The sequence below is a fragment of the Sebastes fasciatus genome, chromosome 3, assembly GCF_043250625.1.
Source record: "Sebastes fasciatus isolate fSebFas1 chromosome 3, fSebFas1.pri, whole genome shotgun sequence".
Lineage (NCBI taxonomy): Eukaryota > Metazoa > Chordata > Actinopteri > Perciformes > Sebastidae > Sebastes > Sebastes fasciatus.
The window spans coordinates 25,731,481-25,758,713 of NC_133797.1; the positions used below are offsets into that span (position 1 = coordinate 25,731,481).

The following is a 27,233-nucleotide window of genomic DNA, read 5'->3' on the forward strand; positions in this document are numbered from 1 at the left end:
ATGAGTGATGCAATGAGTAAAAACACTCTTCTTCTTTTTATCATGATATTTTTAACTCACAGTGTTACATATTCCATGTCTGAAAAGGCCTATAGTTAAATTGTATGTATATACATTTTTATTTCCTGATGTTCTGATTTTCTTGTTGATGATACAGATTGTATTTGTTGTTTGATTTGATGGCAGTATGTTGCCTTGATATCAATGACCATGATGTAAATAAGTCTTATTGTGTTATTGACATGTTACAGATATGTGTGACGTCCCTCTTGTGTCAAATAAAATAAACTCTTCTGGTTAAAGTAAATCTGAGGCAACTTAAAGTTTCAACATAACAAAGATAAGAAACACCTTTTAACGTGCCTTACTCCTCCTACCTGTTAGGTATATCACCACCTTTGCTCCATATTAACCAGAGAGTACCTGGTATTTCCCAATAACCGTGTAAATCAGAGGGAGGAAACAAACCAACAGAGCTGCAGTGAGAGGCGGAGCAACACTAGAAAAACCAGAGCTTCAACGTCACACTGCAGAAACGAGAGTGAAGTTTTTCAGAGTGGCAGCCACGCAAGTCTCTGTTTCTCTCTAAAAGAAGATTCAAACTGAGTTCATCAGGTGTTTCTCAACAACACAACAGAGTTTCTGCCAAACACTGGTGAGTACAGCTGATAATATTTACACTTTCAACAACCAGGATTAACACAAAACTTCAGCTCTACTCAGGCAGGAAGTTCCACTTGTTTCATTTCATACTGAACTATGGCTGTTTGTCTTTAGGTCCTCTAAACAGTAGCCCACTTTAACAGCTTTAAACAGTCTCTCTGTGTCAGTTCTAAGGACTTTAGTAACTTTTAACTGAGTCTTGGTGGTTTGGAGTTTAGATTCACTCCTACTTTCCTGCTATTATTAATGTTTACTGATCACTTCCTACATACTGCTTCCTCTATTTCCTCTAGCTGTTTCATATTAAAAGCTTTCCACCACAGAACCAGCAGGAGGCTTTTAATGTGAAGCAGCTATAGAGGAAATACAATGTGTCTGTCATCAAGTAAGCAGAGCTTTGTTAGCAGTGTTATTCTTCAATACAAATTGGTCTACACAACATGTTATGGATAGATTAGGTGCCATTTTGCAAGAGCAGCAAGCTTGACCTTGTTAACACGGCTTAAATGGTTTTGGTTGCTTGCGGCTCATTGCAAGTCAAAACACAGGATATATAATTCAAAATTACTTTACCTAATATCATATGTTATACTTAAAAGAACAGTAATCACATTTGTTTGTTTGCTTTCACTATGTGTGTAGATATGGCTGCTGCAAACTATCTGCGATCTGAAGATCAGTTTCTGTGCTCCATCTGTCTGGATGTGTTCACTGATCCAGTCTGTACATCATGTGGACACAACTTCTGCAAAAACTGTATCAATGAACACTGGAATACTAGTGACAGGTACCTGTGTCCCATGTGTAAAAAGGTTTTCAACACAAGACCTGAGCTGCACGTCAACACCTTCATCTCTGAGATGGTTGTTCAGTTCAGACAGTCAGCTCAACAGAAAACCAGCAGCAGCAGCTCAGAGCAGCAAGTGTCCAAACCAGGAGAAGTTCCCTGTGACGTCTGCACTGGAACCAAACTGAAGGCCCTGAAGTCCTGCCTGGTGTGTCTGGCCTCCTACTGTGAGACTCACCTGGAGCCTCATCTGACAATGTCAGGCCTGAAAAGACATCAGCTGATCGACCCTGTGGAGAACCTGGAAGGAAGGATGTGTACGAAGCACGATAAACCTCTGGAGCTGTTCTGTAAGACCGACCAGACATGTGTCTGCATGCTTTGCCATGTTCTGGACCACAAGATGCATGATGTTGTTCCTCTGAAAGAAGAATATGAAGGAAAGAAGGCCGAGCTGGGGAAGACAGAGGCTGAAATCCAGCAGATGATCCAGAAGAGACAACTGAAGATTCAGGAGATCAAACACTCAGTTGACCTCAGTGAGCAAGATGCAGACAGAGAGATAGCAGACGGTGTTCAGGTCTTCACTGCTCTGAAGGAGTCTGTTGAGAGAGGCCAGGCCAATCTCATCGACACGATCAAAGAGAAGCAGAAAACAACAGCAAAAAAGGCCAAAGCTTTCATCAAAGAGCTGGAACAGGAAATCTCTGAGCTGACGAAGAGAAGGACTAAAGTGGAGCAGCTCTCACGCTCTGAAGACCAACTCCATCTTCTCCAGAGTGTCCAGTCCCTGAAAGCTGCTCCACCCACCAAGGACTGGACAGAGGTCAGTGTACGTCCATCATATGAGGGGACTGTGGTGAAAGCTGTGGCTCAGCTGGAGGAGACACTCAGTAAGGAGATGAAGAAGCTGGTCGCTGAGCCAGAGCTAAAGAGGGTCCAGCAGTATGCAGTGGATGTGACACTTGATCCTGATACAGCTTATCCTGATCTCATCCTGTCTGATGATGGGAAACAAGTACGTCTTGGTAAGGTAAAGAAGAATCTCCCAAACAACCCAAAGAGATTTTCTGATTGTGTTAGTGTTTTAGGAAAGCAGAGTTTCTCTTCAGGCAGATTTTACTTTGAGGTTTGAGTTAAAGGAAAGACTGACTGGAATTTAGGAGTGGCCAGAGAGTCGATCAACAGGAAGGGAAGCATCACACTGAGCCCTCAGAAGGGTTACTGGACTATATGGTTGAGAAATGGATATAAGTATGAAGCTCTTGATGACCGTTCAGTTCTTCTCTCTCTGAAGTCTCGGCCTCAGAAGGTGGGGATGTTTGTGGATTATGAGGGGGGTCTGGTCTCCTTTTATGACGTAGGTGCTGCAGCTCTTATCTACTCCTTTACTGGCTGCTGCTTCACTGAGAAACTCTTCCCATACTTCTGTCCCTGGGATAATGATGGTGGTAAAAACTCTACCCCTCTGATTATCTCTCCTGTCAGAGTAAACTAATAACTTATCTTATTTCATGTATTGAAATTTTGAAAATTTCTTTTTTTGATTATTCAAGGGAACATGTACACATTAATGGCAACACATTACAGTTTACATCTTATTTTCTACATAGCCAACACATTGATTTGATGCATTCATGTCTTCAACCCTGCATCATGACCCTCGTTATGTGGAGAATATCTATTTAAAACTCTGTTAAACCTTGTTAGTCGAGTGGTTACAGCGTTTACAATATTGTATAACAGCCATATCCCGGGTTTGATTCCGGCCTTGGGACCTCTCAGCCTCCCCATTTTAACATGATTATATCCTATTTAGCGTATAATTATTAAATATAAATGTTTATTAAATAAATGTTTATAATAAAGTAATTTTCGATACATTTCTAGGTAAATATTGGGGTAATTTAGCAGTAATTCCAAAGAAATTTCAAATAGGTTACTTGCTAATTATCACCTAATTACCATGAAATTTGCAGACCTGTAAAATGAAATGCTACCAAAACAAAGTTAAGGTAAGTAAGGCCTATTACATCCCTATAGTGTCTACAGAATACAGGATGTCATTTATTTAAAGTGGGCATAAAAAGTTAATGGATAAAGTTAATTAAGAGAATAAATGCTAATAGAATTTTCTATTTTGTGTGAAATGTGGTATAATTAATTACTGGTCACTTTTTATTTGTTTTGTGAATACTGGTAAGATGGCTATTGAGTCAAAGAAATCTGTAAATATGTGATTGTTAAATAAAAACTGTAAATAAACTAGTTGTTGAACACAAAGCCTGAGTAAGCAGTGACTTGAGCACCAAACACTAAACAGAAAAGCCTGGTTTACACATAAGTTGTACTTCATGAGAAATACATTGTGTTTCCTGTAATCCACGTTTTTTATCCTACAGTGATGGAGAGCATAATGATGAATAATGTCTTCAGAATATTTTCCACATGTCTGTTATTTATGTACCAGGTTTTATGTGAGAGTTTGTGGTATTGTACCGGTTTGTCTTCCTGTCGCAGAGCGCCGACTCAGTGCAGCTGGCGTTGGAACTGAACGCCACCAAACTGGAGGGCGGGTGAAGAGGTCGGTGAAGAAGGAGAAGCAGAAGAATAAAACTGACTGAGGAGAGATGGTGGATCCAAACAAAGAGTAAAAAGTAAAAGGACAGAAGAAGAAACTGAAGCCAAAATAGAATAAATAAATAGAATCCCAGACTAAATAAATAATATTAAAAAATACACGATTTATAACTTCTTACCTGTTGTATCAGATTATATTGTCCGGTGTTCCCGTTATTGTGTTAAAATAAATACGTTCTTTAATTTTGTCAGAATTCGTTGTACAATGGTAGTTCTTTTCTGAATGCAAATCTAATTTTCCAGCAAAACTTTTAAATCTGTATAGTTTCTGAATGCACATCATAAATCAAATTAAAACGGAGACACAGACAGTAGTGATGTGTTGGAGCTCTTTCACTGAGATTCATCTCCGTAAAACATACGAAGAATCACTTCCAGAGACAAATGGATCAGATCAGAACTGTGGTGAGTTCAGACTCTTCGTCCTTTCACTTCTAACATACAACTAAAACCACAAAGTGTAGTTTTTACATTTCTGTTTGTATTCACATTAAACAATGTACACACAATAAGTTAATAAGTGAGCTTTAGAGGTGTTGACAGGTGTGTTTTTAAACTTTAGACAGAGCCAGGCTAGCAGTTTCCCCCTGCTTCCAGTCTTTGTGCTAAGCTACGCTAACCACATCCTGACTGTAGCTTCATATTTAACATACAGACGTGAGTGTTATTGATCTTCTCGTCTAACACTCAGCAAAAAAGCGAATTAGACATATTTCTTAAAATGTTGAACTGTTCCATTAATGCTGTTTTCTTTGGGACACAAGTGTATTGCAAAGCATTGTGGGATTCCAGGCAAAGCAGGACTGACCAGCGACGAAAACAATTTGAGTCATAACGCAGTTATTTCTTTGAAGAAATGATAAAGAAAAAGTGACGCAGTAGTGAAACAGGAAGTTTAGTCTTGACCTGCTGTGGATGAATCTCTGTGGAGGAGAAGATCTTTACTGTAGTTTCTGGGACGTCTCTTTGGTCTCTATAATTACAGGTACAGAAATAAAGAGCTGCTGGGCACAAAGTCACACAAACTGTTGTAGGATGCTTATTTTAATAATGTTTGGTCACTAGATTGCGAGCGTTGACCCGTGCACAGCGACAAGCACGAAAGCTCAGGATGTTGACATAATCAAATAAACTCACAAGACAACTTCATAGTTCGTTCACATTTTTTATTTTGTTTTTCCTAAAGTGGATCGTCCTCTTTAAAATGAACAAAAATCACTTTTTAAAAAGTGTTTAGTTGAGACTGAACAGAAAGACGACTGATAACATAAAACAATAAATACTTTGTGAAGCATCCGAGCAGAGAGAAGATTCCTGTTTGTGTCACTTTCTACGACTGATATCATAATAACCATGAAGATGGTTGTCAGACAGTGTAAACCTGGTACATGATGCTGTCATGATGCTGTCAGGATGCGTGCTACACCACCCTGAGGGAAGGAACGGATTCATGTTAACACCCAGTCCAGTTAATGAGAACATACCTAATGATGGTGGAGCGGGGACGGGCTCTTGTAATTCTCTGGCCGTTATGATCCAGATACTCTTTATACCCCAAAACGGGTAATTTAAGTAAAAAAAACAAACACTACTGTCATGGATAAACCAGGAATAAAAAACTAATTCCCTTTAGGACGCCTTGATGGGAAGTGATGGATGTCGGCCGGAGTGATGGAGGCCGAGGCGTTAGCAGGTCGTCATGGAAGGAGGGGTCCACATGAGGAAGAGGAGGGGGAAGGTGGCGGGTGTTTCCTCTCGATCCTCTCATTCTATATCGTCCTCGCTCAGACTCTGTGCACTCACAATACGCTGCAGGACAGAAAGCAGAAAACAAACTGGCTTGTTTTACCTTTTCTTGTTTTATTGATACTGTGTGATTTTAAACTTGTTGTTGTTTCTGTGTGGAGAACACGGCCTCGTTTCAGAAAGCAGGTTTAACAAACTCTAAACCTGAACTCTGAGTTGACTAATCCTGAGGAGGGAAACTCTGAGTTTTCGCTTTCAGAACAGCTGATCAGAGTCAGTTCAATCAACTCTGAGTAGGTTGAACCTGAACATAAAAAGCCATCATCAATGGTGCTCTGATACTACGATTCACCATGGCAACAGGTCAATAAGAGGCAGAGCCTCCATTTTAATCCAGTGGACGTAGAGATATTAATCAGGGCTGTCAATCGATTAAAATATTTAATCACAATGAATAGCAAATTAATCATACATTGTTTTATCCATTAAAAATGTACCTTAAAGGGAGATTTGTCAATCATTTAATACTCTTATCAACATGGGAGTGGGCAAATATGCTGCTTTATGCAAATGTATGGATATATTTATTTTTGGATATCAATTAACAACACAAAACAATGACAAATATTGTCCAGAAACCCTCACAGGTTCTGCATTTAGCATAAGAAATATATGCTCAAATCATAACATGGCAAACTCAAACCCAACAGGCAACAACAGCTGTCAGTGTGTCAGTGTGCTGACTTGACTATGACAAAACATACAAAAAGTTTATAAAATATGATCTTTTGTTCTAGATTATACTACCCAACACTTTATACAAGCAAAAACTGAACGATTAGTTAATTAGTAGAGCAACAGAAAATTAATGGATTCATTATTTTGATGGTTTAAGTCATATTTCATGTAAAAACATTTCATGGTTCCAGCTTCACAGAGTTGAAGATTTGCTGTTTTTCCTTTTAATAATGTTAAAGGTGCTATTGAAAACATTGATAACATTCAGCCACTAGATGTCACACTTTCCTCCTCCGTTCCATTGCTTTCACTTGAATTTAATGGTTGCCAGTTCGTTGCACAACCTGCATATTTTATGGTTGAATGGAATGACTCAGACAGACAGTCATGTCAAGTGATGAATGTTTCATGGTAGAGTAAAAGTCATTTTGTAACATGTAGCTATAGGCCTACGTTAGGTGTATGTTTGTGTGTGTGGCCCTCCGCTGCTGTAGTTTCAACTGGGAGAATCAACTGTTCTAGCGGCGGAGCATCGTAAAACACACTTCAGTCAAAGTCGACACAAACAAAATAAAACTCATCAAAACCGTTAGTCTTTCCAACAATCACCAACTCTGGTTCAGTCGGCTACCCTCAAACCGCTTACAGTGATCACGTCTGTCTGGGTCAAGTTGATCATATAAGCAGATGATTATTTACATTCACTTTTTCCCCTCATCAATCTACACTCAATATGTCATAATGACAGTGATTGTTTTAATTCCAGCTTCAAAATCCATGAGTGATGCAATGAGAAAAAACACTGTTCTTCTTTATCATGATATTTTTAACTCACAATGTTACATATTCCATGTCTGAAAAGGCCTATAGTTAAATTGTATGTATATATATTTTTATTTCCTGATGTTCTGATTTTCTTATTGATGATACAGATTGTATTTGTTGTTTGATTTGATGTCAGTATGTTTCCTTGATATCAATGACCATGATGGAAATAAGTCTTATTGTGTTATTGACATGTTACAGATATGTGTGACGTCTCTCTTGTGTCAAATAAACTAAACTCTTCTGGTTAAAGTAAATCTGAGGCACCTTAAAGTTTCAACATAATAAAGATAAGAAACACCTTTTAACATGCCTTACTCCTCCCAGTTGTTAGGTATATCACCACCTTTGCTCGGCGGAGCAACACTAGAAAAACGAGAGCTTCAACGTCACACTGCAGAAACGAGAGGGAAGTTTGTCAGAGTGGCAGCCACGCAAGTCTCCGTTTCTCTCTAAAAGAATATTCAAACTGAGTTCATCAGGTGTTTCTCAACAACACAACAGAGTCTCTGCCAAACACTGGTGAGTACAGCTGATAATATTTACACTTTCAACAACCAGGATTAACACAAAACTTCAGCTCTACTCAGGCAGGAAGTTCCACTCTTTTAATTTCATACTGAACTATGACTGTTTGTCTTCAGGTCCTCTAAACAGTAACCCACTTTAACAGCTTTAAACAGTCTCTCTGTGTCAGTTCTCAGGACTTTAGTAACTTTTAACTGAGTCTTGGTGGTTTGGAGTTTAGTTTCACTCCTACTTTCCTGCCATTATTACTGTTACTATTACTGTAGAATTTCCTTCAGCTGAACAAAGACAAAACTGAGGTCGTAGTTTTTGGAGCCCAAAAGGAAAGATTAAAGGTTAGTGCTCACCTACAATCTGTGATGTTAAAAAGCTCGGACCAAGCCAGAAACCTTGGTGTAGTGATGGACTCTGACCTGAGCTTTAACAGCCATATAAAGACAATTACAAAGACAGCCCTTCTATCACCTGAAGAATATAAGAAGAATTAGAGGACTGATGTCTCAGCAGGATTTGGAAAAACTAGTCCATGCATTTATCTTCAGCCGACTTGACTACTGTAACGGCGTCTTTACTGGTCCTCCTAAAAAATCAATCAAACAGCTGCAGCTGATTCAGAACGCTGCTGCTAGAGTCCTCACTAAGACCAAGAAAGTGGATCACATCAGTCCAGTTCTGAAGTCTCTACACTGGCTGCCTGTCTCTCAGAGAATTGATTTCAAAATACTGCTGCTGGTTTACAAAGCACTAAATGGTTTAGGGCCAAAATATATTTCCGATCTTCTGCTGTGTTATGAACCATCCAGACCTCTCAGGTCATCTGGATCAGGTCTGCTTAGTGTCCCCAGGGTCAGAACTAAACATGCAGAAGCAGCATTCAGTTTTTATGCACCAAATATCTGGAACAAGCTCCCAGAAACCTGCAGGACCGCTTCAACTCTGAGCTCTTTTAAAACAAAGCTTAAAACGTTCCTGTTTGCGGCTGCCTTTCATTAAACCAGATAATGATCTGATACTGCACTAGAGCTTTTACTCTTTTGTGTTTTACGCTATTTTAGTTTCTATCCTAGCTTTTATTTTTAGCTTGTTTTTATTTTCTAATCTTTAATGTTTTAATGTTTTAATGTTTTTATAACTGTTTTAATTATGTCTTAATGTTCTTTTGCACTTTGTCGAAATGTTCTTGATTGTTTCTGTAAAGCACTTTGAATTGCCCTGTTGTTGAAATGTGCTATACAAATAAAGCTGCCTTGCCTTGCCTTGCCTTGTTTACTGATCGCTTCCTACATACTGCTTCCTCTATTTCCTCTAGCTGTTTCATATTAAAAGCTTTCCACCAGAGAACCAGCAGGAGGCTTTTAATGTGAAGCAGTTATAGAAGAAATACAATGTGTTTGTCATCAAGTAAGCAGAGCTTTGTTAGCAGTGTTATTCTTCAATAATACTGTATTTGGTCTACACAACATGTTATGGATATATTAGAGGCTATTTTGCGAGAGTAGCAAGCTTGAGCTTGTCAGCACGGCTTAAATGGTTTTGGTTGCTTGCGGCTCATTGCAAGTCAAAACACAGGATATATAATTCAAAATTACTTTACCTAATATCATATGTTATACTTAAAAGAACAATAATCACATTTGTTTCTTTTCTTTCACTATGTGTGTAGATATGGCTGCTGCAAACTATCTGCGATCTGAAGATCAGTTTCTGTGCTCCATCTGTCTGGATGTGTTCACTGATCCAGTCGCTATACCATGTGGACACAACTTCTGCAAAAACTGCATCACTGAACACTGGAATAGTAGTGACCAGTTCCTCTGTCCGATGTGTAAAAAGGTTTTCAACACAAGACCTGAGCTGCACGTCAACACCTTCATCTCTGAGATGGTTGTTCAGTTCAGACAGTCAGCTCAACAGAAAGCCAGCAGCAGCAGCTCAGAGCAACAAGTGTCCAAACCAGGAGAAGTTCCCTGTGACGTCTGCACTGGAACCAAACTGAAGGCCCTGAAGTCCTGCCTGGTGTGTCTGGCCTCCTACTGTGAGACTCACCTGGAGCCTCATCTGACGATGTCAGGCCTGAATAGACATCAGCTGATTGACCCTGTGGAGAACCTGGAAGAGAGGATGTGTACGAAGCACGATAAACCTCTGGAGCTGTTCTGTAAGACCGACCAGACATGTGTCTGCATGCTCTGCCTCGTTCTAGACCACAAGATGCATAATGTTGTTCCTCTGAAAGAAGAATATGAAGGAAAGAAGGCCGAGCTGGGGAAGACAGAGGCTGAAATTCAGCAGATGATCCAGAAGAGACGACTGAAGATTCAGGAGATCAAACACTCAGTCGACCTCAGTGAGGAAGATGCAGACAGAGAGATAGCAGAAGGTGTTCAGGTCTTCACTGCTCTGAAGGAGTCTGTTGAGAGAGGCCAGGCCAATCTCATCAACACGATCAAAGAGAAGCAGAAAACAACAGAAAAACAGGCCGAAGCTTTCATCAAAGAGCTGGAACAGGAAATCTCTGAGCTGACGAAGAGAAGGACTGAAGTGGAGCAGCTCTCACGCTCTGAAGACCAACTCCATCTTCTCCAGAGTGTCCAGTCCCTGAAAGCTGCTCCACCCACCAAGGACTGGACAGAGGTCAGCATCCGTCCATCATATGAGGGGACTGTGGGGAGAGCTGTGGCTCAGCTGGATGAGACACTCAGTAAAGATATGAAGAAGCTGCTTGAAGATGAGATGAAGAGGGTCCAGCAGTATGCAGTGGATGTGACACTTGATCATGATACAGCTCATCCCCAACTCATCCTGTCTAATGATGGGAAACAAGTACGTCCTGGTAAGGTAAAGAAGAATCTCCCAAACAACCCAGAGAGATTTTCTGATTGTATTTTTGTTTTGGGAAAGCAGAGTTTCTCTTCAGGCAGATTTTACTTCGAGGTTCAAGTTAAAGGAAAGACTGACTGGAATTTAGGAGTGGCCAGAGAGTCGATCAACAGGAAGGGAAACATCACAGTGAGCCCTCAGAATGGTTACTGGACTGTATGGTTGACAAATGGAAATGAGTACAAAGCTGCTACTAGCCCTTCAGTCAGTCTCTCTCTGAAGTCTCGGCCTCAGAAGGTGGGGGTGTTTGTGGATTATGAGAAGGGTCTGGTCTCCTTTTATGACGTAGATGCTGCAGCTCTTATCTACTCCTTTACTGGCTGCTGCTTCACTGAGAAACTCTTTCCATACTTCTGTCCTTGTCTTAATGAAGGTCGTAAAAACTCTGGCCCTATGATCATCTCTCCTGTTGGAGTAAATTAATAACTAATCTTATTTCATGTATTGATTTTTCTTTCATTCAAGGGAACATGTACACATTAATGGCAACACTTTAGAGTTTACATCTTATTTTCTACATAGCCAACACATTGATTTGATGCATTCATGTCTTCAACCCTGCATCATGACCCACGTTATGTGGAGAATATCTATTTAAAACCCTGTCAAACCTTGTTAGCCGAGTGGTTACGGCGTATACAATACTTTATAACCGCCGTGTCCCGGGTTTGATTCCGGCCTTGGAACCTCTCCGCCCCCCATTTTAACATGATTATATCCTATTTAGCGTATAATTATTAAATATAAATGTTTATCAAATAAATGTTTATAATAAAGTCATTTTTGATACATTTTGAGGTAAATATTGGGGTAATTTGGCAGTAACTCCAAAGAAATGTCAAATAGTTTACTTTCTAATTATTACCTAATTACCATGACATTTGCAGACCTGTAAAATGAAATGCTAGCAAAACAAAGTTAAGGTAAGTAAGGCCTATTAAATCCCTATAGTGTCTACAGAATACAGGATGTCATTTATTTATAGTGGGCATAAAAAGTTAATGGTGAAAGTTAATTAAGAGAATAGATGCTAATAGAATTTTCTATTTTGTGTGAAATGTGGTATAATTAATTACTGGTCACTTTTTATTTGTTTTGTGAATACTGGTAAGATGGCTATTGAGTCAAAGAGATCTGTAAATATGTGATTGTTAAATAAAAACTGTGAATAAACTAGTTGTTGAACACAAAGCCTGAGTAAGCAGTGACTTGAGCACCAAACACTAAACAGAAAAGCCTGGTTTACACATAAGTTTTATTTCATGAGAAATACATTGTGTTTCCTGTAATCCACGTTTTTTATCCTACAGTGATGGAGAGCATAATGATGAATGTAAATAATGTCTTCAGAATATTTTCCACCTGGCATGTGTTAGTGCTTCACATGTCTGTTATTTATATACCAGGTTTTATGTGAGAGTTTGTGGTATTGTACCTGTTTGTCTTCCTATCACAGAGCGCTGAGTCAGACATTGGAACTGGAGGCCAACAAACTGGAGGCCGGGTGAAGAGGTCGGTGAAGAAGGAGAAGCAGAAGAATAAAACTGACTGAGGAGAGATGGTGGATCCAAACAAAGAGTAAAAAGTAAAGGACAGAAGAAGAAACTGAAGCCAAAATAAAATAAATAAATAGAATCCCAGACTAAATAAATAATAAATAAAAAAAACACTATTTATAATGTAACCTTCTGGGAAAACCAGTTGTTTCTAAAACATTTAGAGATATTTCCCTCACTGAAAATTCCTTTTATTTAATAAATAACCACATTCCTTATTTTATTCTGAAATTAATTTATCATTTTTTATTTTATTTCCGTTTTTGCTCAGAGATCTAACTTTGCATCAGGATGTGTTCTACCGGTTAAAACCTTGACAACAAATAAGCTTATTGGTTCAAAGTGATATAACTGTTGCTATTGGTGTAAAACAATCCAAGTCCCGCCTCCTCACTCAGGTTAGAGACGCAGTGGAGTGGAAAAACACGGAGATTGATGAGAGAGCAGCGGAGAAGCTGGATTTATAGAGTGATATTATTACTACTTATACTTGATATACTACTGAACAGAGAGAAGTAAGACTATATATGAGCCAGTAAGAGCTCCGTCACCTATTGAAGCGACCTGAGAACATCTGAGAGCATCGTTTGATTCTTTTATTTTCTCGGTGCGTTCCAAACATTAAAGCAGCCGCCGCACATGGCAACACGAGTCAAATGCTCTGTGAGCTGGCATAGCGAAATGTTTTGCCATTGAGTTGTATTCTAAAATTATATTTAGTATTTCTTTGGTGATAGAGGCAGAAAGAAATAAGTGTGTGTAATATGTGTGTGTTATTTACATTGTGTGGACAGAGAGGGATTATTTAGCTGAATTTCATGGGTTATGAGATCAGCTTGATTCTGTTCATCCCTGTGCTGCTTGTGTGCATCAACGCAAGGTGTCAGTGTTGTGACAGGGAAAGTATTCACATTGCCTTACTCACAATATTCACATATAGTGAGTATTTAATGTTTAAACTGTGGGTTGTTTGCATAATAATCTACAACTCAAATGGGTTCACAATTATTAAATAGTCATTTAATAGTGTTGTTTACACTTTACTATTGAGTGGTTTATAATAATAGTGAGGTTGACATATTTCATGTGTTAATATTATGATGCAAGTTAATATTGTGATGCAACAGTTATCCTACATTTATGGGTTAAGCATTGAAAAGTTGTATTATATGTTGATATTGATCAAATTAAACTGTACAGTTAAGAGCTTGGATAGATTTGCATATATTGCTATATAAGCCGTGTTATTTTACACAGGCTAGGTTTTCTGGATACCCTTGAACTCCGGATTTGGATTGGAATCTCTCCCTGACGAGGGGGATGGCGAGCTACCCGTGCTGAGCACTTGGATTGAGGAGCGCTTTCAACTTTCATCTGCCTTGCTGTCAGTGTGGTAGGACTGTGGGGAAGGACCTCAAAAGACAATTGGATCTGAACATTTTATTTTGGGGATTACTTTTATTTTTTAGGGTGCACCCAGTTCAATATACATTTCAAACTGAACAAAACTGAATGCCGGCAGTAATTGTGAATTTATTCTGTGTCAATACAATAATTTTCCTTTAAACTTAATTCTGTGTTCTGCTTACTCATTGTGGTGTCCGATTCCTGTTCATTATTCCTCTCTACGAATCTAAGTTATACTAGTCCAGTGTATACTTATTCATCAGGTGGGTTACATCTCTTTGGTCTCTAAAATTACAGGTACAGAAATGAAGAGCTGCTGGGCACAAAGTCACACAAACTGTTGTAGGATGCTTATTTTAATAATGTTTGGTCACTAGGTTGCGAGCGTTGACCCGTGCACAGCGACAAGCACGAAAGCTCATAATGTTGACCTAATCAAATAAACTCACAAGACAACTTCATAGTTTGTTCACATTTTTTATTTTGTCTTTCCTAAAGAGGATCGTCCTCTTTAAAATGAACAAAAATCACTTTTTAAAAAGTGTTTAGTTGAGACTGAACAGAAAGACGACTGATAACATAAAACAATAAATACTTTGTGAAGCATCCGAGCAGAGAGAAGATTCCTGTTTGCGTCACTTTCTACGACTGATATCATAATAACCATGAAGATGGTTGTCAGACAGTGTAAACCTGGTACATGATGCTGTCAGGATGCGTGCTACACCACCCTGAGGGAAGGAACGGATTCATGTTAACACCCAGTCCAGTTAATGAGAACATACCTAATGATGGTGGAGCGGGGACGGGCTCTTGTAATTCTCTGGCCGTTATGATCCAGATACTCTTTATACCCCAAAACGGGTAATTTAAGTAAAAAAAACAAACACTACTGTCATGGATAAACCAGGAATAAAAAACGAATTCCCTTTAGGACGCCTTGATGGGAAGTGATGGACGTCGGCCGGAGTGATGGAGGCCGAGGCGTTAGCAGGTCGTCATGGAAGGAGGGGTCCACATGAGGAAGAGGAGGGGGAAGGTGGCGGGTGTTTCCTCTCGATCCTCTCATTCTATATCGTCCTCGCTCAGACTCTGTGCACTCACAATACGCTGCAGGACAGAAAGCAGAAAACAAACTGGCTTGTTTTACCTTTTCTTGTTTTATTGATACTGTGTGATTTTAAACTTGTTGTTGTGTCTGTGTGGAGAACACGGCCTCGTTTCAGAAAGCAGGTTTAACAAACTCTGAGCCTGAACCTGAACTCTGAGTTGACTAATCCTGAGGACGGAAACTCTTGAGTTTTTGGTTTCAGAACAGCTGATCAGAGTCAGTTCAATCAACTCTGAGTAGGTTGAACCTGAACATAAAAAGCCATCATCAATGGAGCTCTGATACTACGATTCACCATGGCAACAGGAAAATAAGAGGCAGAGCCTCCATTTTAATCCAGTGGATGTAGAGATATTAATCAGGGCTGTCAATCGATTAAAATATTTAATCGCAATGAATAGCAAAATAATCATAAATTTTTTTATCTGTACAAAATGTATCTTAAAGGGAGATTTGTCAATCATTTAATATTCTTATCAACATGGGAGTGGGCAAATATGCTGCTTCATGCAAATGTATGGATATATTTATTTTTGGATATCAATTAACAACACAAAACAATGACAGATATTGTCCAGAAACCCTCACAGGTACTGCATTTAGCATAAGAAATATATGCTCAAATCATAACATGGCAAACTCAAACCCAACAGACAACAACAGCTGTCAGTGTGTCAGTGTGCTGACTTGACTATGACAAAACATACAAAAAGTTTATAAAATATGATTTTTTGTTCTAGATTATACTACCCAACACTTTATACAAGATCAATATGAACGATTAGTTAATTAGTAGAGCAACAGAAAACTAATGGATTCATTATTTTGATGGTTTAAGTCATATTTCATGTAAAACATTTCATGGTTCCAGCTTCACAGAGTTGAATATTTGCCGTTTTTCCTTTTAATAAAGTTAATGGTGCAATTGAAAACATTGATAACATTCAGCCACTAGATGTCACACTTTCCCTCCTCCGTTCCATTGCTTTCACTTGAATTTAATGGTTGCCAGTTCGTTGCACAACCTGCATATTTTATGGTCGAATGGAATGACTCAGACAGACAGTCATGTCAAGTGATGAATGTTTCCTGGTAGAGTAAAAGTCATTTTGCAACATGTAGCTATAGGCCTACATTAGGTGTATGTTTGTGTGTGTGGCCCTCCGCTGCTGTAGTTTCAACTGGGCGAATCAACTGTTCTAGCGGCGGAGCATCGTAAAACACACTTCAGTCAAAGTCGACACAAACCAAATAAAACTCATCAAAACCGTCTTTGTTAGTCTTTCCAACAATCACCAACTCTGGTTCAGTCGGCTACCCACAAACCGCTTACAGTGATCACGTCTGTCTGGGTCAAATTGATCATATAAGCAGATGATTATTTACATTCACTTTTCCCCCTCATCAATCTACACTCAATATGTCATAATGACAGAGAAAACAGGATTTTTGAAATTTGTGATTGTTTTAATTCCAGCTTCAAAATCCATGAGTGATGCAATGAGAAAAAACACTCTTCTTCTTTATCATGATATTTTTAACTCACAATGTTACATATTCCATGTCTGAAAAGGCCTATAGTTAAATTGTATGTATATACATTTTTATTTCCTGATGTTCTGATTTTCTTGTCGATGATATAGATTGTATTTGTTGTTTGATTTGATGTCAGTATGTTTCCTTGATATCAATGACCATGATGGAAATAAGTCTTATTGTGTTATTGACATGTTACAGATATGTGTGACGTCTCTCTTGTGTCAAATAAACTAAACTCTTCTGGTTAAAGTAAATCTGAGGCAACTTAAAGGTTCAACATAATAAAGATAAGAAACACCTTTTAACATGCCTTACTCCTCCTACCTGTTAGGTATATCACCACTTTTGCTCCATATTAACCAGAGAGAACCTGATATTTCCAAACAACCGTGTAAATCAGAGGGAGGAAACAAACCAACAGAGCTGCAGTGAGAGGCGGAGCAACACTAGAAAAACCAGATCTTCAACGTCACACTGCAGAAACGAGAGTGAAGTTTGTCAGAGTGGCAGCCACGCAAGTCTCTGTTTCTCTCAAAAAGAAAATTCAAACTGAGTTCATCAGGTGTTTCTCAACAACACAGCAGAGTCTCTGTCAAACACTGGTGAGTACAGCTGGTAATATTTACACTTTCAACAACCAGGATTAACACAAAACTTCAACTCTACTCAGGCAGGAAGTTCCGCTCTTTTCATTTCATACTGAACTATGACTGTTTGTCTTCAGGTCCTCTAAACAGTAACCCACTTTAACAGCTTTAAACAGTCTCTCTGTGTCAGTTCTAAGTACTTAAGTAACTTTTAACTGAGTCTTGGTGGTTTGGAGTTCAGTTTCACTCCTACTTTCCTGCTATTATTACTGTTTACTGATCGCTTCCTACATACTGCTTCCTCTATTTCCTCTAGCTGTTTCATATTAAAAGCTTTCCATCAGAGAACCATCAGGAGGCTTTTAATGTGAAGCAGCTATAGAGGAAATACAATGTGTTTGTCATCAAGTCAGCAGAGCTTTGTTAGCAATGTTATTCTTCAATAAAAATTGATCTACACAACATGTTATGGATATATTAGGTGCCATTTTGCCAGAGTAGCAAGCTTGAGCTTGTCAACACGGCTTGAATGGTTTTGGTTGCTCGCGGCTCATTGCAAGTCAAAACACAGGATATATAATTCATAATTACTTTACCTAATATCATATGTTATACTTAAAAGAACAGTAATCACATTTGTGTCTTTTCTTTCATTATGTGTAGATATGGCTGCTGCAAACTATCTGCGATCTGAAGATCAGTTTCTGTGCTCCATCTGTCTGGATGTGTTCACTGATCCAGTCAGCACATCATGTGGACACAACTTCTGCAAAAACTGCATCACTGAACACTGGAATACTAGTGACAGGTGCCTGTGTCCAATGTGTAAAAAGGTTTTCAACACAAGACCTGAACTGCACGTCAACACTTTCATCTCTGAGATGGTTGTTCAGTTCAGACAGTCAGCTCAACAGAAAACCAGCAGCAGCAGCTCAGAGCAACAAGTGTCCAAACCAGGAGAAGTTCCTTGTGACGTCTGCACTGGAACCAAACTGAATGCCCTGAAGTCCTGCCTGGTGTGTCTGGCCTCCTACTGTGAGACTCACCTGGAGCCTCATCTGACAATGTCAGGGCTGAAAAGACATCAGCTGATCGACCCTGTGGAGAACCTGGAAGGCAGGATGTGTACGAAGTACGATAAACCTCTGGAGCTGTTCTGTAAGACCGACCAGACATGTGTCTGCATGCTCTGTCATGTTGTAGACCACAAGATGCATGATGTCGTTCCTCTGAAAGAAGAATATGAAGGAAAGAAGGCCAAGCTGGGGAAGACAGAGGCTGAAATCCAGCAGATGATCCAGAAGAGACGACTGAAGATTCAGGAGATCAAACACTCAGTTGACCTCAGTGAGGAAGATGCAGACAGAGAGATAGCAGAAGGTGTTCAGGTCTTCACTGCTCTGAAGGAGTCTGTTGAGAGAGGCCAGGCCAATCTCATCGACACGATCAAAGAGAAGCAGAGAGCAACAGAAAAACAGGCCGAAGCTTTCATCAAAGAGCTGGAACAGGAAATCACTGAGCTGACGAAGAGAAGGACTGAAGTGGAGCAGCTCTCACGCTCTGAAGACCATCTCCATCTTCTCCAGAGTGTCCAGTCCCTGAAAGCTGCTCCACCCACCAAGGACTGGACAGAGGTCAGCGTCCGTCCATCATCATATGAGGGGACTGTGAGGAGAGCTGTGGCTCAGCTGGAGGAGACACTCAGTAAAGAGATGAAGAAGCTGGTCGCTGAGGCTGAACTGAAGAGGATCCAGCAGTATGCAGTAGATGTGACTCTTGATCTTGATACAGCTCATTGTGATCTCATCCTGTCTGATGATGGGAAACAAGTAAATGATAGTGATGTGAGGAAGAATGTCCCAGACAACCCAAAGAGATTTTCTAATTGGGCTTGTGTTTTAGGAAAACAGAGTTGCTCTTCTGGCAGATTTTACTTTGAGGTTCAAGTCAAAGGAAAGACTAAATGGGCCTTAGGAGTGGTCAAAGAGTCGATCAACAGGAAGGGAGTCATCCCACTGAACCCTCATTACAGTTACTGGACTATAATGTTGAGAAATGTAAATGAGTTCAAAGCTTTTGATGTCCTTCCAGTCAGTCTCTCTCTGAAGTCTCGGCCTCAGAAGGTGGGGGTGTTTGTGGATTATGAGGAGGGTCTGGTCTCCTTTTATAACGTAGATGCTGCAGCTCTTATCTACTCCTTTACTGGCTGCTGCTTCACTGAGAAACTCTTCCCATACTTCTGTCCTGCTCTTAATGATGGTGGTAAAAACTCTGCCCCTCTGATCATCTCTCCTGTCAATCAAGCTGAGTAGACTGATGATATTTAAATGAAAAGGTTCACTGTCATATAACAGAACAAATATACATATTCAGTGGCAATATACAATGTAAACCTGTTGTCTTCAGAATTAATCTTCAGGGCTGTTTTTCTGACACCATGAAAAGTCGTCTGTTTAGAGATACGTGGTTCTCACAGGACAGCGACGCTACAAACATATGATGATCTTATAGACCATGATGCATTGCTGTAGATTAAACTAGCCAACAGTATATAAAGGAGTTAAAATTAGCACAACCTTAAACATCTACAGCAGTAAAATGTAACATACACATTAATGCAGTAGTAATAATATTAATCCAGATATAATAGTAAAACACTGACAGGGAACATTTTGCTGCACAATCAATATTTTTATTTTTCAGCTGAATAAATCAGCTAATTAACTTATCAATCAACAGAAATATTAATCTGCAAATGTCAATCAATTAATTGTTTTATGTAATTTTTTAAAGCAAAAATTTCTAAAACTTCACAGATTTCAGCCTCTCAGATGTGAATATTTGCTGGTTTCAGAGTCTTTTATCAAATTAAACCAAATATCTTTGGATATTTATAAATCATAATGGGCATTTGTGAATTTTTTGTGATATTTTATGCACCAAGAGATTAATCAATAATGAAAATATTGTTAGTTGCAGCATTAGAGCTTTAATTCTGTTTTATAGGCCTACATGTTTTCAGCTGTTGTTGGGTTTTGAACATTTAATTATCATAAAGTGAATGATTAATGGTCTTTATTTTTAATAGTTATTCAGTCATCTGGTGATTGGGTTTTAATATCTAATTTGCATTTATGTTGTTATTCATTTAATTAGTCATCACTGCAATAAAATCCTGTGCAGAAGAAGAAACGTTTTGTTTGAGTGTTTTATTTTGAAACTGGAGTCTTGTCCACAAAGTCACAAAGGTTTTCACAGGTTGGATGTGTTTCTCAACTGTGGCCACTAGATGTGAACATGACAACACACATCAGAGGGAGGAGAGTTTGTTAAAGGCATGCACAGACTGCACACACCACTCAACTTCCTGGTCTGATTCAGCAACAACTAATAGGAACGAAGCAAATACAAGAATTACATGAGAAGGTTAGAACATTACAGGACAAACAGTGAGCTGAAATCTGGACAGACAGTGTGATTGTTGCAGAGCTGTAGAGGACTGTAAAGTGGCTGCTGGTTTCTGCTGACCCTAAGATGTATTCTTACATGTGGGATTGACTTTTTTTTTGTGAAAACTGTCCTGGTGGTTGCAGGAAAAAGAATATAAAAGAAATAAAAAGTCTCCCTAAAGATTAAACGTATCTTGTGCCAAATATCTGTAACTATACTGAAGGTATTCTGTCTAACCCTGAAGGAGGAAACACAACCTCACAAACAGAGCTGCTGTAAGAGGTGGAGCAACACTGGAAGGAGGAGAGCTTCAACGTCACATTACAGAAATGAAACTGCATGTTTGTCAGAGAGCTGCAGTCGAGACAAGTCTCTGTGTTTCTGTCTAAAGAAATATTAAACTGAGTTCATCAGGTCTTTCTCAACAACAACAGACTCAAATACTGGTGAGTGCAGCTGATAATATTTACTGTGTTTCAACAACCAGCATTAACACAAAACTTACAGCTCTAATCAAACAGGTAGTTACACTATTTTCATTTCATACTGAACAGTGTTTGAAGTGGGAAAAAATAAGTGCCGGTACTCTCTTATTAACATGTTGTGTGTATCTGCCGGTATCGGCAATCTCTTGTGACTTATTCTTATTTATTCATTATTTCTTTAAGCATTTTAAACTGTGTCAGTCATAATCAGTTGTGATTTTATTGCTATATATACTTAGGCTATATGCATCTTCTATATTAGGTCTATAATACTCCAATAATATTCACACTGGAACATTATAGGGTTACGGTGGTGTGTTTGTATACAGTGTTAATAGTTAAAGTGTTTCCCTGTGTTATTTGTAGCCTTCAGCATCTCTCTATAATATATTATAGGATGTCTATAGGCTGGAATCAACAGCAGCCAGACAGACAGGCAGGTATACAAGCAGAGCTGAGGTGTGTGAGCTCTTCATTCAGGTTTTAGGAGCAGAGTCCCAGTCAGGATGCTCCTACATATTATACAGAGACACATTATGAATTTATACAGTGAATAAAAGATACTAGGAGATATTGGGTTTGGGGGTCCTCCCAAAGAAAATTTTAAGGTTTTTGACTTAAAACTTCGCATTTTGCATCATTATGGACCATTATTATTACTAGTTAAATTATTATTTGTATTATTTATGACAGCCTTCATCTGAACATTTAATTCTTCTGGAAATATTTGTTCTGTAAAATCATATTCTATAAATTAGGAGAGCAGATTCAGAAAACTTTTAATGTTTCATTAAGTATATTTGTTTACAAATTAAAAAAAAATGTTATGCCAAACACTTCACTAATTATTTTATAAAAAGGATGTGAACATGATATGGAGAGGGCAGAGGAGAGTACAGGCAGCTTGTGAGAAGTCACAGTACGCCAAGGAGTAAAATGTAGAAGTGCCGGTAAGGTGTACCGCTGCGTACCGGCCCACTTCGAGTACTGATAATGGCACATGTCAGATGGACATCTCAGTTAAATGAAACATACCTATAAATTCAAAATAATGTTTCTCAATATTGCAGTAATCATACTTTGATATTAGTTTCATAGAAATGATTAATACATGTAAATAAAAACATTTTATAATACTTTCACATTTGTTCTCAGTGTATAGATATGGCTGCTGCCAGCAATCTGCAATCTGAAGATCAGTTTCTGTGCTCCATCTGTCTGGATGTGTTCACTGATCCAGTCACTATACCATGTGGACACAACTTCTGCAAAAACTGCATCAATGAACACTGGAATACTAGTGACAGGTGCCAGTGTCCCATGTGTAAAAAGGTTTTCAACACAAGACCTGAGCTGCACGTCAACACCTTCATCTCTGAGATGGTGGTTCAGTTCAGACAGTCAGCTCAACAGAAAACCAGCAGCAGCAGCTCAGAGCAACAAGTGTCCAGACCAGGAGAAGTTCCCTGTGACGTCTGCACTGGAACCAAACTGAAGGCCCTGAAGTCCTGCCTGGTGTGTCTGGCCTCCTACTGTGAGACTCACCTGGAGCATCATCTGACAGCTTCACGTCTGAAAAAACATCAGCTGATCGACCCTGTGGAGAACCTGGAAGGCAGGATGTGTACGAAGCACGATAAACCTCTGGAGCTGTTCTGTAAGACCGACCAGACATGTGTCTGCATGCTCTGCCTCGTTGTAGACCACAAGATGCATGATGTTGTTCCTTTGAAAGAAGTATATGAAGGAAAGAAGGCCGAGCTGGGGAAGACAGAGGCTGAAATCCAGCAGATGATCCAGAAGAGACGACTGAAGATTGAGGAGATCAAACACTCAGTCGACCTCAGTGAGGAAGATGCAGACAGAGAGATAGCAGAAGGTGTTCAGGTCTTCACTGCTCTGAAGGAGTCTGTTGAGAGAGGCCAGGCCAATCTCATCGACTCGATCAAAGAGAAGCAGAAAACAACAGAAAAACAGACCAAAGCTTTCATCAAAGAGCTGGAACAGGAAATCTCTGAGCTGACGAAGAGAAGGACTGAGATCGAGCAGCTCTCACGCTCTGAATACCAACTCCATCTTCTCCAGAGTGTCCAGTCCCTGAAAGCTGCTCCACCCACCAAGGACTGGACAGAGGTCAGCGTCCGTCCATCATATGAAAGGACTGTGGGGAGAGCTGTGGCTCAGCTGGAGGGGACACTCAGTAAAGAGATGAAGAAGCTGGTTACAGCTGAGCTGAAGAGGATCCAGCAGTATGCAGTAGATGTGACTCTTAATCCTGATACAGCTCATCCTAAACTCATCCTGTGTGATGATGGGAAACAAGTGAATCATGGTGATGTGAGGAAGAATCTCCCAGATAACCCAAAGACATTTTCTGATTGTGTTAGTGTTTTAGGAAAGCAGAGTTTCTCTTCAGGCAGATTTTACTTTGAGGTTCAAGTTAAAGGAAAGACTGAATGGGACTTAGGAGTGGCCAGAGAGTCGATCAACAGGAAGGGAGGCAACACACTGAAACCTGAGGATGGTTACTGGACTATATGTTTGAGAAATGGAAATGAGTACAAAGCTCCTGCTGGGCCTTCAGTCCTTCTCTCTCTGAAGTCTCAGCCTCAGAAGGTGGGGGTGTTTGTGGATTATGAGGAGGGTCTGGTCTCCTTTTATGACGTAGATGCTGCAGCTCTTATCTACTCCTTTACTGGCTGCTGCTTCACTGAGAAACTCCTCCCATACTTCTGTCCTTGTCTTAATGAACGTGGTAAAAACTCTGCCCCTCTGATCATCTCTTCTGTATTTGTAAATTAATCACTTACCTTATTTGATTCAAGGGAACAAATGTACATATGTAGTCACAACACCGTATAGTCTACATCTTATTTTCTACAGAATCTGTTCACCAAATCACTGTTTCTAATACATCAAATATATGGAGTCAGATCAGTCTCAAAATTAATGAATGCACACAGAAGGATTCACAAATGTATTTTCTGATTTATATAAAAATGACTTTCCACAAAAATATTCTTCAATGCACACAAAAACAGTTATCGCTGTATATAAATGTAAAAAAAAAAATGCACATATAAAAAAACAAGGTTCACAAATATATTTCTGATGCACACACAAATATTTCTTGTTTTAAATAAAAGTATTAGAAATCCACAAATATCTGTATTTAAAAGCATTGCAATTTTCTTCAAAATGGATGTTGTTTCATTTATATACAAACTGTTGAAATGTTACAATTAACTATTTATATCTATTTACTATCTAGTTTGATAAATTAGTAATATGACAGCTGGTTAACGCTAGCAAATTTTAGGTATGTGTTTGTTTGCCAGATGAAATTGTGACTTTGCCCTGACTGCTGTCGTGCTGCCACCCTAAACTTTGGCTGAAACCGAAACAAAAATGTTAACAGTAAACCAGACCTCATTCAGCTGACAAACAAACATATAGCCAAGCCAACGTTAGCTAGTATTATCATTAGCCAGCTGTGAAATATCAACACGCCGGGTGCCGGTGGTCTCCATCATGGATGTATCCCTTTGTTTATATTCTTTTGGGGATCCTTACAGACTTATCTGCCCACGTTTGATTGTTTCAACACTTAGCTGGGCTGCACAAGTCAAATGTTTGGACAACTTCACCAAAGCAAGCTACTTTCCATGTTCAGGTTCAGGTTCAGGCTCAGGTGACTTTATTTGTACCCGTAGGTAGATTTGTTTTGCAGCAAAAATAGAGGATGGCATCCGTATTGACAATAAGGTAGAGCACAGACAAGAGACGTACATACCAAAAACATGACAAGGAGTACTCAAAGGCTTACTGGGATCAGGACCCAGCAAAAAGAAGGCCACAAGAACAATATAAAGAAAAAAAAACACTGAAATATCAGGACAAAAAAGACATAATAAATGAGAAAAGGGATAAACTTTCCATAAATATTTTCCATAAATATGTGCAAAAGCCATAAATATGTGCAAAAGCTGCTGTTGGTCTTTACCCTGTGCATGATGTAAATCATACCCTCTTCGGGGCTCGCTCATGTGATTGGCTGATAAGGAGGGAGACATCTGATTGGCTACAGATGATTACCTGTTGAAAAAAAACGCATTTGTAGATCGGTGCATGTCAGGGGAGTCTCAAAAAACCCACACACAAATGCAGTGAAGTTCATAAATGAAAAGCAGTTTGTAAATGCAGGTTCAACAGTTTGTATATAAATGTAACAACATCCAAATATGTTTTTGATGAAACTTGCAAATACATTTAAATATATATATTTGTGGAGTTCTATTACATTTCTTTAAAACAAGACATATGTGTGTGTGCATCAGAAATATATTTGTGAACCTTATTATTTTTTTTATATGTGGATGTTTTTACATTTATATGTAATGATAACTATTTTTGTGTGCTTTGAAAAATATTTTTTGGGAGAGAGCCATTTATATATAAATCACAAAATACATTTGTGAATCCCTCTGTGTGCATTCATTAATATTGAAATTGATATGACTCCATACAAATATGTCAAGCTGCAGTTTGAGTATATTAGCAAAACTTGCTGTAAAATATCTTGATTTCTTTTTCTATTTGATGGGAAAACATATTGCTGAAGATTTCATTGTGTCATAAAGCCGCATTTAGGAATAATACCTATTACATACTTATAGTGTTTACAGACTACATTATGTGTCATTGTTATACGGAACATAAACAGTTAGTGGAGAATGATAATTAAAAGAATAAATGCAAACAGATTTTTTGTATTTTGCCTGAAAAATGGTTTGGTTAATTATTGATCATTTTGGCCAATGTTTAGTTTTGTGAATACTGATGAAATGGCTTATGAGTCAAAGAAATCTGTAAACATGTGATTGTTAAATAAATACTGTTAAATAAACTAGTTGGTGAACACAAGGCCTGAGTAAACAGTGACTTTAGCACCAAACACTGAACAGAAAAGCCTGGTTTACACATAAGTTGTCAAATATATTGTGTACATACCAAACATACAAAACGTTTATAAAATATGATTTTTTGTTCTAGATTATACTACCCAACACTTTATACAAGTAAAAACTGAACGATGAGTTAATTAGTAGAGCAACAGAAAATTAATGGATTCATTATTTTGATGGTTTAAGTCATATAAAATGAAATGTAAAAACATTTCATGGTTCCAGCTTCACAGATGTGAAGATTTGCTGTTTTTCCTTTTAATAATGTTAAAGGTGCTATTGAAAACATTGATAACATTCAGCCACTAGATGTCACACTTTCCCTCCTCCGTTCCATTGCTTTCACTTGAATTTAATGGTTGCCAGTTCGTTGCACAACCTGCATATTTTATTATGGTCGAATGGAATGACTCAGACAGACAGTCATGTCAAGTGATGAATGTTTCGTGGTAGAGTAAAAGTCATTTTGCAACATGTAGCTATAGGCCTACATTAGGTGTATGTTTGTGTGTGTGGCCCTCCGCTGCTGTAGTTTCAACTGGGAGAATCAACTGTTCTAGCGGCGGAGCATCGTAAAACACATTTCAGTCAAAGTCAACACAAACAAAATAAAACTCATCAAAACCATCTTTGTCAGTCTTTCCAACAATCACCAACTCTGGTTCAGTCGGCTACCCACAAACCGCTTACAGTGATCACGTCTGTCTGGGTCAAATTGATCATATAAGCAGATGATTATTTACATTCACTTTTTCCCCTCATCAATCTACACTCAATATGTCATAATGACAGAGAAAACAGGATTTTAGAAATTTGTGATTGTTTTAATTCCAGCTTCAAAATCCACGAGTGATACAATGAGAAAAAACACTCTTCTTCTTTGCTATCATGATATTTTTAACTCACAATGTTACATATTCCATGTCTGAAAAGACCTATAGTTAAATTGTATGTATATACATTTTTATATCCTGATGTTCTGATTTTCTTGTTGATGATACATATTGTATTTGTTGTTTGATTTGATGTCAGTATGTTGTGTTGATATCAATGACCATGATGGAAATAAGTCTTATTGTGTTATTGACATGTTACAGATATGTGTGACGTCTCTCTTGTGTCAAATAAAATAAACTCTTCTGGTTAAAGTAAATCTGAGGCACCTTAAAGTTTCAACATAATAAAAATAAGAAAAACCTTTTAACATGCCTTACTCCTCCTACCTGTTAGGTATATCACCTTTGCTCCATATTAACCAGAGAGAACCTGGTATTTCCCAATAACCGTGTAAATCAGAGGGAGGAAACAAACCAACAGAGCTGCAGTG

General features: G+C 38.7%; 3 protein-coding genes and 1 pseudogene across 3 annotated transcripts; all 4 read left to right on the plus strand.

The window, feature by feature from the left end:
- Positions 1-536: 536 nt before the first annotated feature.
- Positions 537-26,277, plus strand: LOC141764565 (E3 ubiquitin-protein ligase TRIM21-like). Its single transcript, XM_074629869.1, has 2 exons — positions 537-655; positions 22,105-26,277. Exon 2 carries the CDS (start codon positions 22,107-22,109, stop codon positions 23,742-23,744), a length of 1,638 nt encoding a protein of 545 aa, XP_074485970.1. The 5' UTR covers positions 537-655; positions 22,105-22,106; the 3' UTR covers positions 23,745-26,277.
- On the plus strand, positions 1,305-2,967 carry LOC141764569 (E3 ubiquitin-protein ligase TRIM21-like; annotated as a pseudogene).
- LOC141764566 (E3 ubiquitin-protein ligase TRIM21-like) lies at positions 9,593-11,918 on the plus strand. The gene has a single exon (XM_074629870.1). The coding sequence runs from the start codon at positions 9,593-9,595 to the stop codon at positions 11,228-11,230; it is 1,638 nt and encodes a 545-aa protein (XP_074485971.1). The 3' UTR covers positions 11,231-11,918.
- On the plus strand, positions 16,895-19,319 carry LOC141765394 (E3 ubiquitin-protein ligase TRIM21-like). Its single transcript, XM_074631447.1, has 2 exons — positions 16,895-17,022; positions 17,671-19,319. The coding sequence occupies exon 2, from the start codon at positions 17,673-17,675 to the stop codon at positions 19,317-19,319; it is 1,647 nt and encodes a 548-aa protein (XP_074487548.1). The 5' UTR covers positions 16,895-17,022; positions 17,671-17,672.
- Positions 26,278-27,233: the final 956 nt, after the last annotated feature.